The sequence below is a fragment of the Bremia lactucae genome, linkage group LG2 (genome assembly GCF_004359215.1).
Source record: "Bremia lactucae strain SF5 linkage group LG2, whole genome shotgun sequence".
In the NCBI taxonomy this organism is placed as follows: Eukaryota; Oomycota; class Peronosporomycetes; order Peronosporales; family Peronosporaceae; genus Bremia; species Bremia lactucae.
In genome coordinates, this window is record NC_090611.1 from 2,809,112 (window position 1) to 2,823,688 (window position 14,577).

General features: G+C 47.8%; 3 protein-coding genes across 3 annotated transcripts; 2 read left to right on the forward strand and 1 right to left on the reverse strand.

The window, feature by feature from the left end:
* Nucleotides 1-336: 336 nt before the first annotated feature.
* On the reverse strand, nucleotides 337-1,385 carry CCR75_002765 (uncharacterized protein; the record flags this gene model as incomplete). The annotated part of the gene is made up of 1 exon (XM_067960862.1): nucleotides 337-1,385. The coding sequence occupies one exon, from the start codon at nucleotides 1,383-1,385 to the stop codon at nucleotides 879-881; it is 507 nt and encodes a 168-aa protein (XP_067821634.1). The 3' UTR covers nucleotides 337-878.
* A 656-nt stretch (nucleotides 1,386-2,041) lies between these two features.
* Nucleotides 2,042-5,005, forward strand: CCR75_002764 (uncharacterized protein; the record flags this gene model as incomplete). Its single annotated transcript, XM_067960861.1, has 1 exon — nucleotides 2,042-5,005. The coding sequence occupies one exon, from the start codon at nucleotides 2,042-2,044 to the stop codon at nucleotides 5,003-5,005; it is 2,964 nt and encodes a 987-aa protein (XP_067821633.1).
* Nucleotides 5,006-5,491: 486 nt separating this feature from the next.
* Nucleotides 5,492-7,717, forward strand: CCR75_002763 (uncharacterized protein; the record flags this gene model as incomplete). Its single annotated transcript, XM_067960860.1, has 1 exon — nucleotides 5,492-7,717. The coding sequence occupies one exon, from the start codon at nucleotides 5,492-5,494 to the stop codon at nucleotides 7,715-7,717; it is 2,226 nt and encodes a 741-aa protein (XP_067821718.1).
* Between the last annotated feature and the right edge of the window lie 6,860 nt (nucleotides 7,718-14,577).

Below are 14,577 nucleotides of genomic sequence, written 5' to 3' on the forward strand. Positions count from 1 at the left end.
TTTGATCTAAAGAAGGACAAGTAGTATCCCAAGCGTTCATATCGCTGACGATATCTGCGGCACTTGATGCTGCTCCAAAATGTTCTGTGAGGACGAGTACCTTATCATGACGTATTGGCGCCGATGGATGCCACCAGATATCTTTAAGCACTTCTATAAAGCTCAAAGACTCCCTTCTGCTCAGTCTTCTGATGAAAATAATCATCCATTAATGGATGCTCTACTGAAACTTCTGTTTTATTTTAGTCAAACGACACAGAAACCGCAGATTTCATAATCTATACTTAATTCGGCTAGTATTGAGATGAAGCGCTCCAATACTGGCCGAAGAAATACTGACTGTACGACGATCTTATATTGGGGTGAAATATACCACACGAGCCTTAAAACTTCAGCAATGGCAATACGCCGCCCGCGCAATAAATTTTAGTGTACTCGTTGCCATCCGCCTTTTCATGCGTGCACAAAATTGCAACACCACTCGCAAAGAACGTTACATCGACCTCAACCAAATAGCTAGATCGAGAAGATGTTGCAAAAATAGTAATAAGCCACAGCGTAGAGATTTGGCATCACAAGCTTAATGACCTGACATCTTCGTATACTATTGAGTGTTGGAACTGCGATACATCAAGGTGAGTTAAAATACCGCAACAACTTTACATTGTAGATGAATATACTAGTAAGTGAAGAGCAGTGACTTCGTCAATCTTAAATCTGCCCGCTTTAAGTTGTCATGATTCTTAGATGGCTGATCGTGTGTTTGCATACTTCTAAGTTTACACACGTCCATGACAAGTAATGTGGTTATGGCCAATAATTGCTACATTGGAAAAGGTTCAGTATCTTAAATGTTAAGGCTGACCGTCGATATTCGTCTAATTTGTGGCAGCTGCAGCTACCATTGCTGCATGGGTGTCCACACCAATCTGAGCATTAAGCTTCTCCTCAGATCCATCGGAAGCCGCTGCTAACTGCGCCTGGTACTTAATAAGACCAGACTGAGCCTTTTCCGGATCGATGTCCTCCACCTTGACGAGCTCCACGCAAGCAATATCAGTCACCGAGTTGGCATGCGTTAGGGCGAAGCCACCAGCCGTAAAAAAACTTTGCACTTCCTTTTCGCGCTCCAGATGAACTTTTATAATTCCAGGCTTCAATTGAGACAGCACGGGTGCGTGGCCGGCGGTTACGCCGTATTCTCCGATGACACCAGGGATCTGAACGAGATCCACCTCTGCCCCCTTATAGAAGGCTTGATAGGGAGTGGAAAGGTTAAGAGTTACTTTTGTTGCCGTGGTAGCGACTTGGTCAGCGGCAGCAGACAACAAGCTCGACGACGTGTGTAGCGCACGGGCGGCGACTCGATTCGTGGCAGACAACATCTAAATTTATTTTATATTGTGCGATTGCCCTGGAGCGAAGAGGGGCTACGCTTGGATTGGCTGCTCGAGCACGTCTTTGAATTTTGATAACCCGCCAGAACTTTGGATTTCAAAATCAACGCTACATTGATGCAATTTCAGTTTTGTGCCTGTAAATAAATTTTGTTTGACGCGTGACACAGCACCATGCATTGAGAAAGCGTGCAACACTAGACCTTTCAGCCATCGACAAGTTCATACAACATGAACTTGACGAAACGAAGGAGAAATAAGCGTGGCTTAATCAGCAAGGCTCTCGACAGACAGAACTGTTGAGGTTACAAAAGGTACAGACCCCTGTACCTAGGATAACGCACACGCGTCGTCCCGAAACCTTAAATCTCCGAAGTTAACTTCGGAGGCGCTATCAGATCAAGTGTATAAGATCGAATAAACTTTTTAGTTGGTATCAAACTGAAATAGTATTCTCAAATCTCAATTGGAGAGTGTTAGTCATCTTTGACCTCGAATGACCACTACGCAAATGCCAAACTATCCAATGAGATTTGTTGGGGGTAATTTTAAATGGAAGTTACTTTTCTGTTGAAATATCTACTATAATTTGAAATTTTAGATTCCGGCGCATAATCGAGATTTGCGCCGCCCCGCGTGGAACTATGGTGATGCACGGCAGTAGCGCTAGTTTAATCTCAAGCGCCGCCGCAGACAAACGCAAACATCCTTGGAATAGTAGTGATGATAGTGCTACCTTCCAAAAGTTGACAGACGATCCCAGCTCGTTCGGGTCCATGCTGGACCAATTGCACGCCGAGCAGAAGGGGACCATCGAGGCTTTAACAAGCCAGGTTGAATTCTTTCGTCAGCGTGAAGAGCGCGCGCGTCAAGAGCTCGCAACTCTTCGGCGTTGCCTTCCTCTGGCTAAAGATGACGATGCTTGCGTATCGGCAGCCAAGCTTTCTAGCGAAAATCGCACGCTTGGTGACGAACTCGACGCGATGTGTGCAAAGAAGAGTGGTTGGGACAGGGATCGATCGCGCCTCGAGCGGCAAAAGAAAGATTTGGAGTGCCAGCTTAAGGATGCGAAGCACACGCTTACGGGATTCTCGCAGGCTATCGAACAGCTAGAGATTAAAATGCAACGCAAGGGAGCCGAGATGCAAACGCGATGCCTTGAACTGGAAAATGAATTGAGTGAAAAATTAGACGAGTGCGAGCAGCTGCGACGGGAAAAGATGACAATGCAGCAGCGACTTAATGACCTTCAAGCATCCAGCGACGAGAATGCCCAACTGCGTTTTGAGCTGAAGACGCTGCTGCCGACAGCAGAATATGTCGTCGGTGATGACGCAAGGAGCTCGCAGTTGTCATCTGAAATCAAAAGCGTTAGTGAAAAGTTTAGCAATCTGGAGAAAGCTAAGCGCAGACAGGAAGAAGAAATTCAGGAGCTACAGCGACAATTAGCTGCTTCTACTGCGGAGGTTCTTGCGACCAAGCGTGAAGTTGGGCGCAAGAATAGCGAAATCAAGGAGATGCAATTAAAGTTGGACACCTCGACCAGTATCTTCACTATGCGAGATCAGTTGCTAGCTACAGACGACACTTTAAAAAAAGAATTCGAGGCTCAACGTCAGAGACTTTCGTCGTTGGTGTCAACGCTTGAGCGTGAGAAGAGTGATTTGCAGAATGAAATATCGGATTTGCAACGAGAACAAAAGGCCACCACGATCGAGCTCCAGGCAGCTAAGTCTCGACTTATTACCAAAGATCGTTCTGTTCTCGTATCAACATTGCGCAATGAAGTATCTTCTTTAAAAGAGCAGCTACGTAACGAATTTATGCTCGAGAAGGAATGTCTAACGACGGAGACGCAATCACTAAAGCACGAAATTACACTGCTGCGAGGACGGTTAGCAGATAAAGATCTTGCTACTCGCAACCTTGAGAAAGAACTTGTTCGCAGCGAAGAAAAGCAGCAGCAGAAAGATTACGATTTCCGACAACAGGAGGAACAGATATCCCGCTTGAAAATTGATCTTGAGCAGTCTCGAACCAAGTATCAGCAACTTCAGCAATGCCGAACGGCTTTGGCCGAGCAGCTTGATTTTGGATTTAAGGAGCTAATGAATGACGAAGAGAGTGCCGCATCAGCAAACGAAGAATTAGAAAAACTACGAAGCGACTTTAAGTCTATAAAACAGGAGAACGTTGCGCTAGCATCTGAGCGACAGGCGCTTACGGAAGAGCTCGACCGCCTTAAATGTAATAAACTTGAGGCTAGTTCGCGTCAGACTGGAAAAATTCACGAACTATATCGTCAACTCTTAGAAAAGGAGGATACAATCACGTCGTTAAAAAATGTCGAGCGCCAAGTTGCCTTGCTGCAGCAAGAGAAAGAAGAATGGGAGAGCAACGTTACTGATGTACGTTTAAAGTGCGAAAGTCGAGTGGAGTTGGAGGTGCGCAAGGCTGATACTCTTCGCTCTCGGATCGACCAGCTAGAACAGGAAAAAGTGTCACTGAAGCTGCAGATCGACGCACTTAAAGAAGAAAAGGTTGAAATGATGACGAAACTGCAAAGCGCTGAGCTCTCTCTATCTCCGAAAGAAAAGGTGATAAAAGAGCTCGAGGACACAATTACACATCTGACAAAAGAGCTGGCTGACGCGACTGAACATTTAAACTGCGGGCGCCAAGACATTACGACACGCGAACAGAAATTGTTGAAAGAGCATAAGAAGATGCAAAACGAGATTGGTAATCTCGTTTATCGTATTGAAAGCGCTGGCATTCGTAATGTGGAGTTAGGTGAAAAAGTGATAGCGCTTGCGAAGCATTCGAAAATGGATCAAACGGATCTTGTTGCATTGAGTTCTCAAGTGAAAAGCTATAAAATTCAGGTGAAGTCTTTGGAAAGCCAACTTGGACAAGTTCATCGTCGTAACGGACAGGAGTCTGAAAGCATTTGTGATCTTCAGCGGAAATTGAACAATATCACGTGCTTGAAGGAGAGCTATCAAGTAGAAATTAGCAAGCTTAGGCAGAGGATAGAGCAATTGCAGAGTGAATACACTGCGGCAAAGCAAGAGCGTGATGATGCTGTAAAGCGCGTCCATCTTCTTGTGCAGTGCCGAGATGACATGAAGGTGACAGTGGAGGACCACACAGCGGAATTGGTTGAAGAAATCGAGGCGATACAGCATCAGATGGACAGTGAGCGAAAGCGGTGTGCAGTACTGCTAGCCAATGAGAAGACGCTACTACGTGATCTTTACGAGCGGAACGGAGTTGTGATGAAGCTGCAGCACACTGTCTCAGTCCTTCAGCGCCAAGTACAGAACAAATCTAGCAGTAGCAGTGACCGCTCTCGCAGCTCCATTTCTGGCCGCAGGCGGCGGTCTGAAGGCAGTAGTGACGTGAATTCTCCTGTTAGCAGTAGCAACCAATCGACGACGCCCACAGCGAACTCTTTCTCCCCTCCTCACCAGCGTCATTCTCAGCCGCGTCTTCAATCAAACTCCCCATCAAGCTGCGGATGCTCCTTAACGCCAGCAAAGGAGTTGGAGCATCTTTTGAGCAAGGTGGAACACACATCGAACTTTTTAGAAGAGCTTCGACCTTAAATTATTGTAATCAGTAATTTGATGTAGTATATTTGACCTAAGCAAAAAGATAAAACGGTCGATGCCAGTATTGTCGCCAGGTTGTGTCGTCGTGTTGTTCCACGAGCGAGCGATCAGGCTGTCACGCAAATAGCACGCACGATCGCGTCCTGTCGACCAAAATGGTGCCCAGGTGTCGTGGTTAAGTTGCAATTGTTTTGTCGCGAGCGAATCTTCAGAAACTGCCACAATCATTAGAGCAATATCATATTTAAGTATACAATAGATGGCAATTAACGAAGCCTTTGGATAGAGCTTTTATTTTTCAAAGCATAGACATTCAAACAAGTCACCAAGTAAATAAATCAACATGCGTATGACCGTGTGTAACGTACGTGACATTCAGATCGCAAGTCTATTGTGTACAATTTGTGAGATTTAGAAATACCTATCTATCCATCACAAGTAGATCAGCGCAATAGTAGGATTGAGGCTGCGACAATAGGCATGAACGAAGAGCAAGGAAGCGTTGCGCCCGGTTGGATGCAGGAGCAAGCGGCCGAATATCAAGATCTGGTGGGAAGCTTCGTCGATTCCGTGGTAGACTCGGACACGGACGAGATTATTGAGTACCAGCTTATCTGGGAGGGTGGCGACTTGGGCGTGGCACTCACGACGATTGAAGGCGGTAATGGCGGTGTTGCGGTCAGTCGTGTGACAGGCAAAGGTTTCCCTTTTGGCATTAAGAATGTCGGACCTGGCGACCTTCTACTCTCGATTAATATGAAGGTAACCACGAAGATGACTCTGGACGACGTCGTAGCTTATCTACAGGTATGCGATTTGCCGGCCACGCTGCGCTTTAAGAAACTATCACCCACTACAGATCAGGTGCCCATATCGGTGCCTCGAAAAAGCACGTATGTCATCACAAGCGACAATGGCCCGACCAGCCCCATGGGTTCCCAGCCGCCGGCATCGTATCCTCGCGGCTCAACCAAGGCTGTGCCACCGACTTCAGTCCCAGCCGATCCAGACCGTTCTTCTATGCCCGTGCACGAAGTACCGTCAGAATTTTCAGAACCTCCGGCAGCGCCTCAGCGCCAAAGCGCAAAGGTACCAGTCAACCAGCAGGTGGTAAAATCCCCCCCTAGACCGCAATCGATGCCGATCTCCGAGCCGGTGGTGTATACCGATAAACACGAAGAGCATTTGCCAACAGCTGCAGCTCCAAAGCCACTCAAGCAGAAGCTTGCTATGCCACAAGAAGAGATGCCCTCCGAGCTAGACGATCTAGTCCTTACGTCTGGCGTCAACGATCTCGGCTTTGATGACTCGGAAGACGAGTCCGTGCGTTTATCGAGCGAGTCTCGTGACTCTTGGCGTGATGAAAGCTTCGACGTCGATATGAAGCACGAAGAGGAAAAGGACAACGCGATGCTTGAAGAGACCCAAAATGATAAGAAAATTTCTCAGCAACAAACTCTGCGCGAGAGTGACTCAAGGGTAGCGATGCTTAAGCATCTCTCGTCTAATCCGAAAAAGAATGCGAAGACCGTTCTTCCTGATGCAGACGAAGCGACAAGTGTTGCTGTGGTTGACAATGAAAGTGACTTCATGCCAGAAAATCACCAATCCTCACCTCTTGCTGGCAGCAAAGTGCGTCCGTCCGACTTGTCTTCTTCTACCGTATCCTCGCTTAGTTCATCGATGAACAACACTGATGGGCCTCGGCCATCGGTACGTGTGACGATGGATAGCACAGCACCGATGCTGAAGAGCCACGCAATCGGTACGATGCACGAAATGTGCGCGAAAGGCAATCTTCGAGGTGTGGTGCAATATTTGCGAGTTGAAGGCCCTGAAGCTCTTATCAATCGCGAGCCAAATCACGGCCAAACAGGTCTGCACCTTGCTGTCAAAAGCGGGAAAGTATCCCTTGTAAAAGTGATACTGGAGCAATACAGTCCAATTGAAGACATCATAAACGTCGAGGATGACAAAGGCAACACGGCTTTGCACTTTGCTGCCACGAAAACGCCGGCCATGGTGCACTTGCTGCTGGAAAATGGTGCTAGTGCCAATGTGAAAAACAGCCGAAAGCTTACGCCATTGATTATCTCAGTCATCACGTCGAAAGATGACAGCGTCATTATTTCGCGCATGCTTTTAAAGTTTGGAGCCAACCCCAACGACATGCATGACAGCCAGACTGTAATCCACACAGCCATCAGCTCTGTGCGGCTGCATATTGCCGGTGCGCTGGTACGCGCAGGAGCGAAGATGGATGTAGAGGATGCCGAGGGCAAGAGCGTATTTGAAAAGCTGCCACGCAAGGACTTGCGCTTCTTGATTTCTCACATCTATTTTCCTCCAACTTACATTACAAAAAAGGAGCGCTCTGAGTGCATGTTGTGTCACCAAAAGTTCAAGTTTGGTTTTCGCGAGCACAATTGCACGCACTGCGGCCGTCTCTGCTGCGCTGAGTGCTCTGCGCTGCATGTCGAAATGTATAGATTTCCTTTGGGTTTTCCAGGTCGCACGCGTCGCGGTGCAGCCAACCGCGAGCAGAAGCGCGTGTGCAAGACGTGCTACAACGTCTTTAAGGAGCGCAACGAAGAACCAGAAAAGAGCGACGTGTCCAAGTTCATAAATCGCGTGATCAACATTGAGTGGGACGAGGTAAACCCCGAAAAGCTTCAAACAGTGCAAGAGGCAGGTCGTCGTGGCTAGAGCAGATGCATTAAGAGTAGGTGTTGGTACATAGACAGCTTTAGCAACCTTCATGTGTAAATAAGTGAAGTGTTGAGCTTACATTTTTTCGGTTTACAAGGCCTTGTCGATGAAAGCTACTGTCAAACGTCTTACTTAAATCAATACGCAGACCTGAATCACTAAACGCACTTACCATTGATGGATTGATGCAGGCAGGATGTTTAGCCAATGAAGATAAACATCCAAGTGGCAAAATATACAAAAAACAGAAGTTTTATCGGAGTGGAATCAGCAATATTCAGTATTTTGACGTCTTACTTATGCAAATCACGAACACTTGCATTACGCGATCCCACATGCTGATGTGACATCGCCAAAGGTTACGAACAGATTGACTACCAGCTCTAATTTTGATGATCGGCGTACCTTACCCTGATCAAAATTAAGTATGCGGCGGTGCCTGCGGTACAAGCGGCCAACAGTTTTTGCCATGACTTGCTGACGCAACCAGGAGACAATTGGCCAGGATATACAAGATTAATTACCAGCTGCCCAAATGTAACGGCTAAAGTTGCCCTAATGTTACACAGTCCCCCTTAAGTGCACTTTGTGTACTTAAGGGGATGGTCAATTACTAAATTTAAGTAATTTGACCCAGCACTCGGGTGTGGTTCACATTTGTGACCAACCCTTGTGTATGTGACGCACATAGGTGCATTCACATTAGGAGGGATGACGCCTAGCGTCATCCATGATGACGGCTAGCGTCATCCGTTACGCGAGTTATCTAAAAAGATAAGCTCGCAATACATATTAGTGTTATCTATAGAAATATCATTTTGATTGGTAAAAAAAGGCATTTATATTTAAACAATTAATTATAAATCAGTCTAAAACTACTTCGTACTTGGTAATTGCGCACGAAGAGCCGGATTACCGCTCCCGTGACGACACTTAAGCAAAGTACTTAGTGCGTTGGGTGAGGTCCTAACGCGCCCACCACAAATACCTCACTGCACGCAAGAGAAGCTGGTTAAACCGCTTCCTCGCTGTGCTAGGGTGTGTGTCTAAGTAGAGCGTGGCCGCATTACGACGTGCCCGCTTACACCAGAACTCATCTTTTTTTGTCGGGGGTTCGCAAGGGAATCCCGAACCAGGTGGTGGCAGGCTCTGTGATATTCATCACAGATGGAATGTAACGGGTTGTATCGTTACATGAAAATTAAAAGTTAAAGGTTGTTAAATATTTTAATATATAATCTAAAAGGTAGAGAATATTTGGAGAATAGTACTTTACAAGGTAAAATTCGGAAAGCTTATCCATTGGTAGATATAGGCCATTATATTAACTTGCTCCGCAGTCCAGTCAGCACTTGACGCGCGCGAAGAGAAGTTAGATAAGACTTTATTACATGTTTCGTATTAGTATATAATTAAGTTACTAATAAATAGATAGAAACAGAAGAACTTAATTATATTAAATACAGTTTTACTTTAAATCAAGTGTTTTAAAGAGAGTCTTCCTCTGCACGTACTAGTGTAGGTGATGTGACATAAGGCAACACTCGCACTGAAGCAGTGCGAAGTGGACTTGTACTGAAGCAATTCAAGTCGGCAATGCCCCTTTACATCTGGTAGCACTTTGAAGTCCGTTCAAGGACCACAGTTCTATCATCTAATATGGACATGTTAGATGGTAATGGAAATACGCATCACGTTCCGCGTGATGGCTACTCCTTTTTAAGTGACATAGAAAGGAGTGCCGTCCAACGAATGAGTTCGACCGAAGGGAACGATGCCATGTTGGCCATGCTGTCCGGTTTTGACAGAGATGCCTCCATTCAGCCATCGCCAAGTTCATTCAACCTGAACTTAAAGAGGCGAAGGAGAACGTTGCCTTTATAACGGGCTAAAGATGTCCTAATAATACACAGTCCTCGTTAAGTACATTAAGTGTACTTAGGGGGATAACCAATTACTTAAGTAAAGTAATAGACTCAGCACTCGGGTGTGGTTCACATTTGTGACCAACCCTTGTGTATGTGACGCACATAGGTGCATTTACATTAGAAGGGATGACGCCCAGCGTCATCCGTTACGCGAGATATCTAGAAAGATATGCTCGCAATACATATTAGTGTTATCTGTAGAGATGACATTTTGATTAGTAAAAATAGGTATATATATTTAATGCTATTAAATATAAATCAGTCTGAAAACTACTTTCTACTGAGTAAGTGCGCGCGAGGAGCCGGATTACCGCTCCCTTGACGACACTTTACTAGAGTACTTAGTGCGTTGGGTGAGGTTGCTAACGCGCTCACTACAACTACCTCATTGCACGCAAGAGAAGCTGGTTAAACCGCTTCCTCGCTGTGCGAGGGTTCGCGTCTAAGAAGAGCGTGGTCGCATTACAACGTGCCTGCCTACACTTGGTAGCACTTGAAATCCTTCCCACGACCCGCATCTCAACGTGCATACGTGAGGACGAGCCTCAACATCGATTGAGCTCATTTCCCCCACCTCTCCGTACATCATCGGGAGGTGGCAGGGCTTATGGCACAGGGACTTGGTGAACAAGCTCTGGCCAGGCTCCTAAGTAGTTCTCCTGAGCAACATGTTGCTCAGTTGGAGCTGTTTGAGACGTTCGTGCTCGGACAACGAAAGGTCGCGTCCGAGGCACGAAGCCATGCTGCGGCGGAGTCCGTTACTCAGACTCAGGATGAGCTGAGGCATGAGCAGGCTCGGAGCGAGGCTCTCAACAGGACTGTTGAGATGCTATCTGCCCGGCCGCATCAGCCGAGGCCCATTCGGATGGACCCGCCCAAGTTTCGATGGAACTGCAGCGCACAAGATTGTCCTCTGGCTGTTAGCCGTGTGGCAATGCGGTGTCGCGATGCTCATCGAGGACGACAGCCGGATGGTGTCGTACGCCATGTCGCGCCTGCGTGGTAAGGCCTCAGAGTGGGCTTACCCGGCGCTTATGGCGGACGTAAAGGCGTTCCCTACATGGACGATCTTTAAGACAAAGATTCGCTCCATGTACTAGCCGCCGAACAACGAAGTGATCTTCAGGCGCGCTTCTTTGGAGCGCTTTAGGCGAAGCGATCTCTGCAAGAGTATGTGCAAGAGATGCGCTCGCTGTCGGTGTCTTACCGTAGGTCCGATTCCGGAGCACGTTAAGATGCCCACGTTTATGGATGGACTACAGCATGGCCCATCTTGATAGGCCGTTTTCAGATAGGCCGTCGACGATCGTAGAGGCAATCCAAATTGCCTTCGTTGAGGAGCAATCCCTACAACAGTGCCTCGGCGACAGCTTGGTATAAGCCGTCGGCCGAGAAGTCAGATACCACTCCCATGGAGTTGGGCAATGCAGACGTAGTCTGCTATAAATGCGGCAAGCGCAGTCATATGATGGCTCGCTGCTATGCCAGGGTCCCTGCTGGTGCGAAGACGCCTAGCAAGAGGTCTCCCTACACAAAGGGCGATGGCAAGAACCAGCGTGCGAGACGCATGAGTTCTGCAATGACCACTGAGGGGTCGGGAAATGCAGGAGCGCAGTAGGGGCGGGATGTTCTACTGACACGGACTCTGAAGCTACCCCTAAGTTCAGAGTTGTGGAACAAATGGGTAGCATAGTCGCTGAGGTCTCGGAATTTCGGACCTCAACCCTGCTGGTCTATAGCGCTCATGTAAGAGGCTATGACCAGGTGATGACCCTCCTAGTGAATTCGGGTGCATCACAAAATTTTGTGAAACTCGTGGCTCTAAAACAGAGACCGGCGACGTTTGAGTCGCTTTCCCAGGATGGCAAGCGAGAAGAAGCGACCGTTCATTTAGCGAACGGCGCATTCGATAAGTCTGAGGGAGTTCATGTAGAACTCGCCTGCATCATTAGTGACTTATTTTGTAGAGAGAAGTTCACATTACTAGGTATGGAGAATCCGTATGACCTCATCCTTGGCATACCATGGTTAACAAAACACCAACCATGGATAGACTGGCGTACACGCACAGTTGCGAACTCTATGCAGGACACCGAAAAGGATGTGCTCCTGCGAGAGTCGTATGCAACTGATGTCGTGTCGAATACAGTTGAGGGCTCGTTGGCGGGATGTCTAACGTCTCCAAAACCTACCCAGCTCGTGGAGACTGGGGTAGTGAAAAGGACGATAACAAGTAGTCATGCGTCCAAATGTCCTGCACAGAGCCAAAAGCCTGTGGCAGTAGAGAAAAGCAATGACACCCGCTTCCCAGTCAAAGGTCGTGGAGACTCATCGAACGAGTACCCGACAGCTTAGGACGATCAAAGGCACATCTAAACGAGTGACCTTTGGATCAGTATCGATTAAAGAAGACGGGCCTTCGAACGAGGTGTTTGAGGCCGTCAAAGATAAAATTGCGGAGGTATCCTCCGTTGAGATGCTCCGGCAAGTCTTAGAATCTGCTAAGGAGATAGTAAATTTCCCGGAGATGTCGTGGGATCTGTTTCTTGCCAAATTAAAGGAATGAAAGATCCACGAAATAGTCGCACCAGTTCCAGAAGAGAACTTGGTGGACTGTTGCTCGTCGTCCACAATGGACGAGAGCGTCCTAGAAACGGACAAAAAGAAGCGGTTCGCTGCTCAAGGCTCGAATGCCTTGAGATACAGTCCAATCTTTGAGGTTCTGTGGAAACATCGCGATGTGTTCCCAGAAGAAGTGCCGAGCCGCCTACACCAGATAGGGGCATCAAGCACGAGATTGATCTCGAACCTGGCACCAAGTATTGTGCGACCAGGCAATGGTCGTTGCCGAAGAACAAGTCAATTACATCGATGAGTTCTTCGACAAACGAGCCAAGGCGGGACATGTGCGTGAGAGCAAATCGCCTTACTGCAGCCCGACCTTTTATGTGCGTAAAGCTACAGGTGGATGGCGCGTGGTTCATGCTTACAATAAGCTGAAAACGGCAACCATACCGGCGCAAACATCAATCCCGGGGAAAGATGTCTTGTTGAACTCCATGGAAAAGTCACCTATCTTATCCGCGTTGGATTTTAAGGATGGCTTCTTTCAGGTAAACATGAGAGAGTCCGATGTAGTCAAAACGGCAGTAGGCACCCCAAGCGGTAGGCTTTGGGACTGGATTGTGATGCTTCAAGGGTTCAAAAAAGGAACCGGCGACATTCAACCGAGTGGTGGCTCACGTGATGCGTCAGCACAGTGCCTACTCGCTCCATTACTTTGACGATGTATTCGTGCATTGTAGGGACGAGGACGGGCTGACCGTAATAGAGACGCACAAGCGTCATTTAGACATTTAGACGCTGTGTTGCAGACTTTGAAGGACGCCCAATTGTACGTCAACTTGCAAAAGTGCGTCAAAGGGGTCCCTGGGAAACCTATGCTGGGTTGCATCGTAGGTACACATGGTGTACGAGCAGACCCAGACAAGGTAAAATCAGTAAAGGAATGGCCAATTCCACGGCATTTGAAAGATTAGCGCCAGTTCCTTGGGCTCGCTAATTACTTGCATTGCTTTAGCAAGAATNTAAATGCGGCAAGCGCGGCCATATGATGGCTCGCTGCTATGCCAGGGTCCCTGCTGGGGCAAAGATGCCCAGCAAGAGGACTCCCTTCCCAAAGGGCGATGGCAAGAACCAGCGTGCGAGACGCATGAGTTCTGCATCGACCACTGAGGGGTCGGGAAATGCAGGAGCGCAGTAGGGGCGGGATGCCCTACTGACGCGGACTCTGAAGCTACCCCTAAGTTCAGAGTTGTGGAACAAATGGGTAGCATAGTCGCTGAGGTCTCGGAATTTCGGACCTCAACCCTGCTGGTCTATAGCGCTCATGTAAGAGGCTATGACCAGGTGATGACCCTCCTAGTGAATTCGGGTGCATCACAAAATTTTGTGAAACTCGTGGCTCTAAAACAGAGACCGGCGACGTTTGAGTCGCTTTCCCAGGATGGCAAGCGAGAAGAAGCGACCGTTCATTTAGCGAACGGCGCATTCGATAAGTCTGAGGGAGTTCATGTAGAACTCGCCTGCATCATTAGTGACTTATTTTGTAGAGAGAAGTTCACATTACTAGGTATGGAGAATCCGTATGACCTCATCCTTGGCATACCATGGTTAACAAAACACCAACCATGGATAGACTGGCGTACACGCACAGTTGCGAACTCTATGCAGGACACCGAAAAGGATGTGCTCCTGCGAGAGTCGTATGCAACTGATGTCGTGTCGAATACAGTTGAGGGCTCGTTGGCGGGATGTCTAACGTCTCCAAAACCTACCCAGCTCGTGGAGACTGGGGTAGTGAAAAGGACGATAACAAGTAGTCATGCGTCCAAATGTCCTGCACAGAGCCAAAAGCCTGTGGCAGTAGAGAAAAGCAATGACACCCGCTTCCCAGTCAAAGGTCGTGGAGACTCATCGAACGAGTACCCGACAGCTTAGGACGATCAAAGGCACATCTAAACGAGTGACCTTTGGATCAGTATCGATTAAAGAAGACGGGCCTTCGAACGAGGTGTTTGAGGCCGTCAAAGATAAAATTGCGGAGGTATCCTCCGTTGAGATGCTCCGGCAAGTCTTAGAATCTGCTAAGGAGATAGTAAATTTCCCGGAGATGTCGTGGGATCTGTTTCTTGCCAAATTAAAGGAATGAAAGATCCACGAAATAGTCGCACCAGTTCCAGAAGAGAACTTGGTGGACTGTTGCTCGTCGTCCACAATGGACGAGAGCGTCCTAGAAACGGACAAAAAGAAGCGGTACGCTGCTCAAGGCTGGGATGCCTTGAGATACAGTCCGATCTTTGAGGTTCTGTGGAAACATCGCGATGTGTTCCCAGAAGAAGTGCCGAGCCGCCTACACCAGATAGGGGC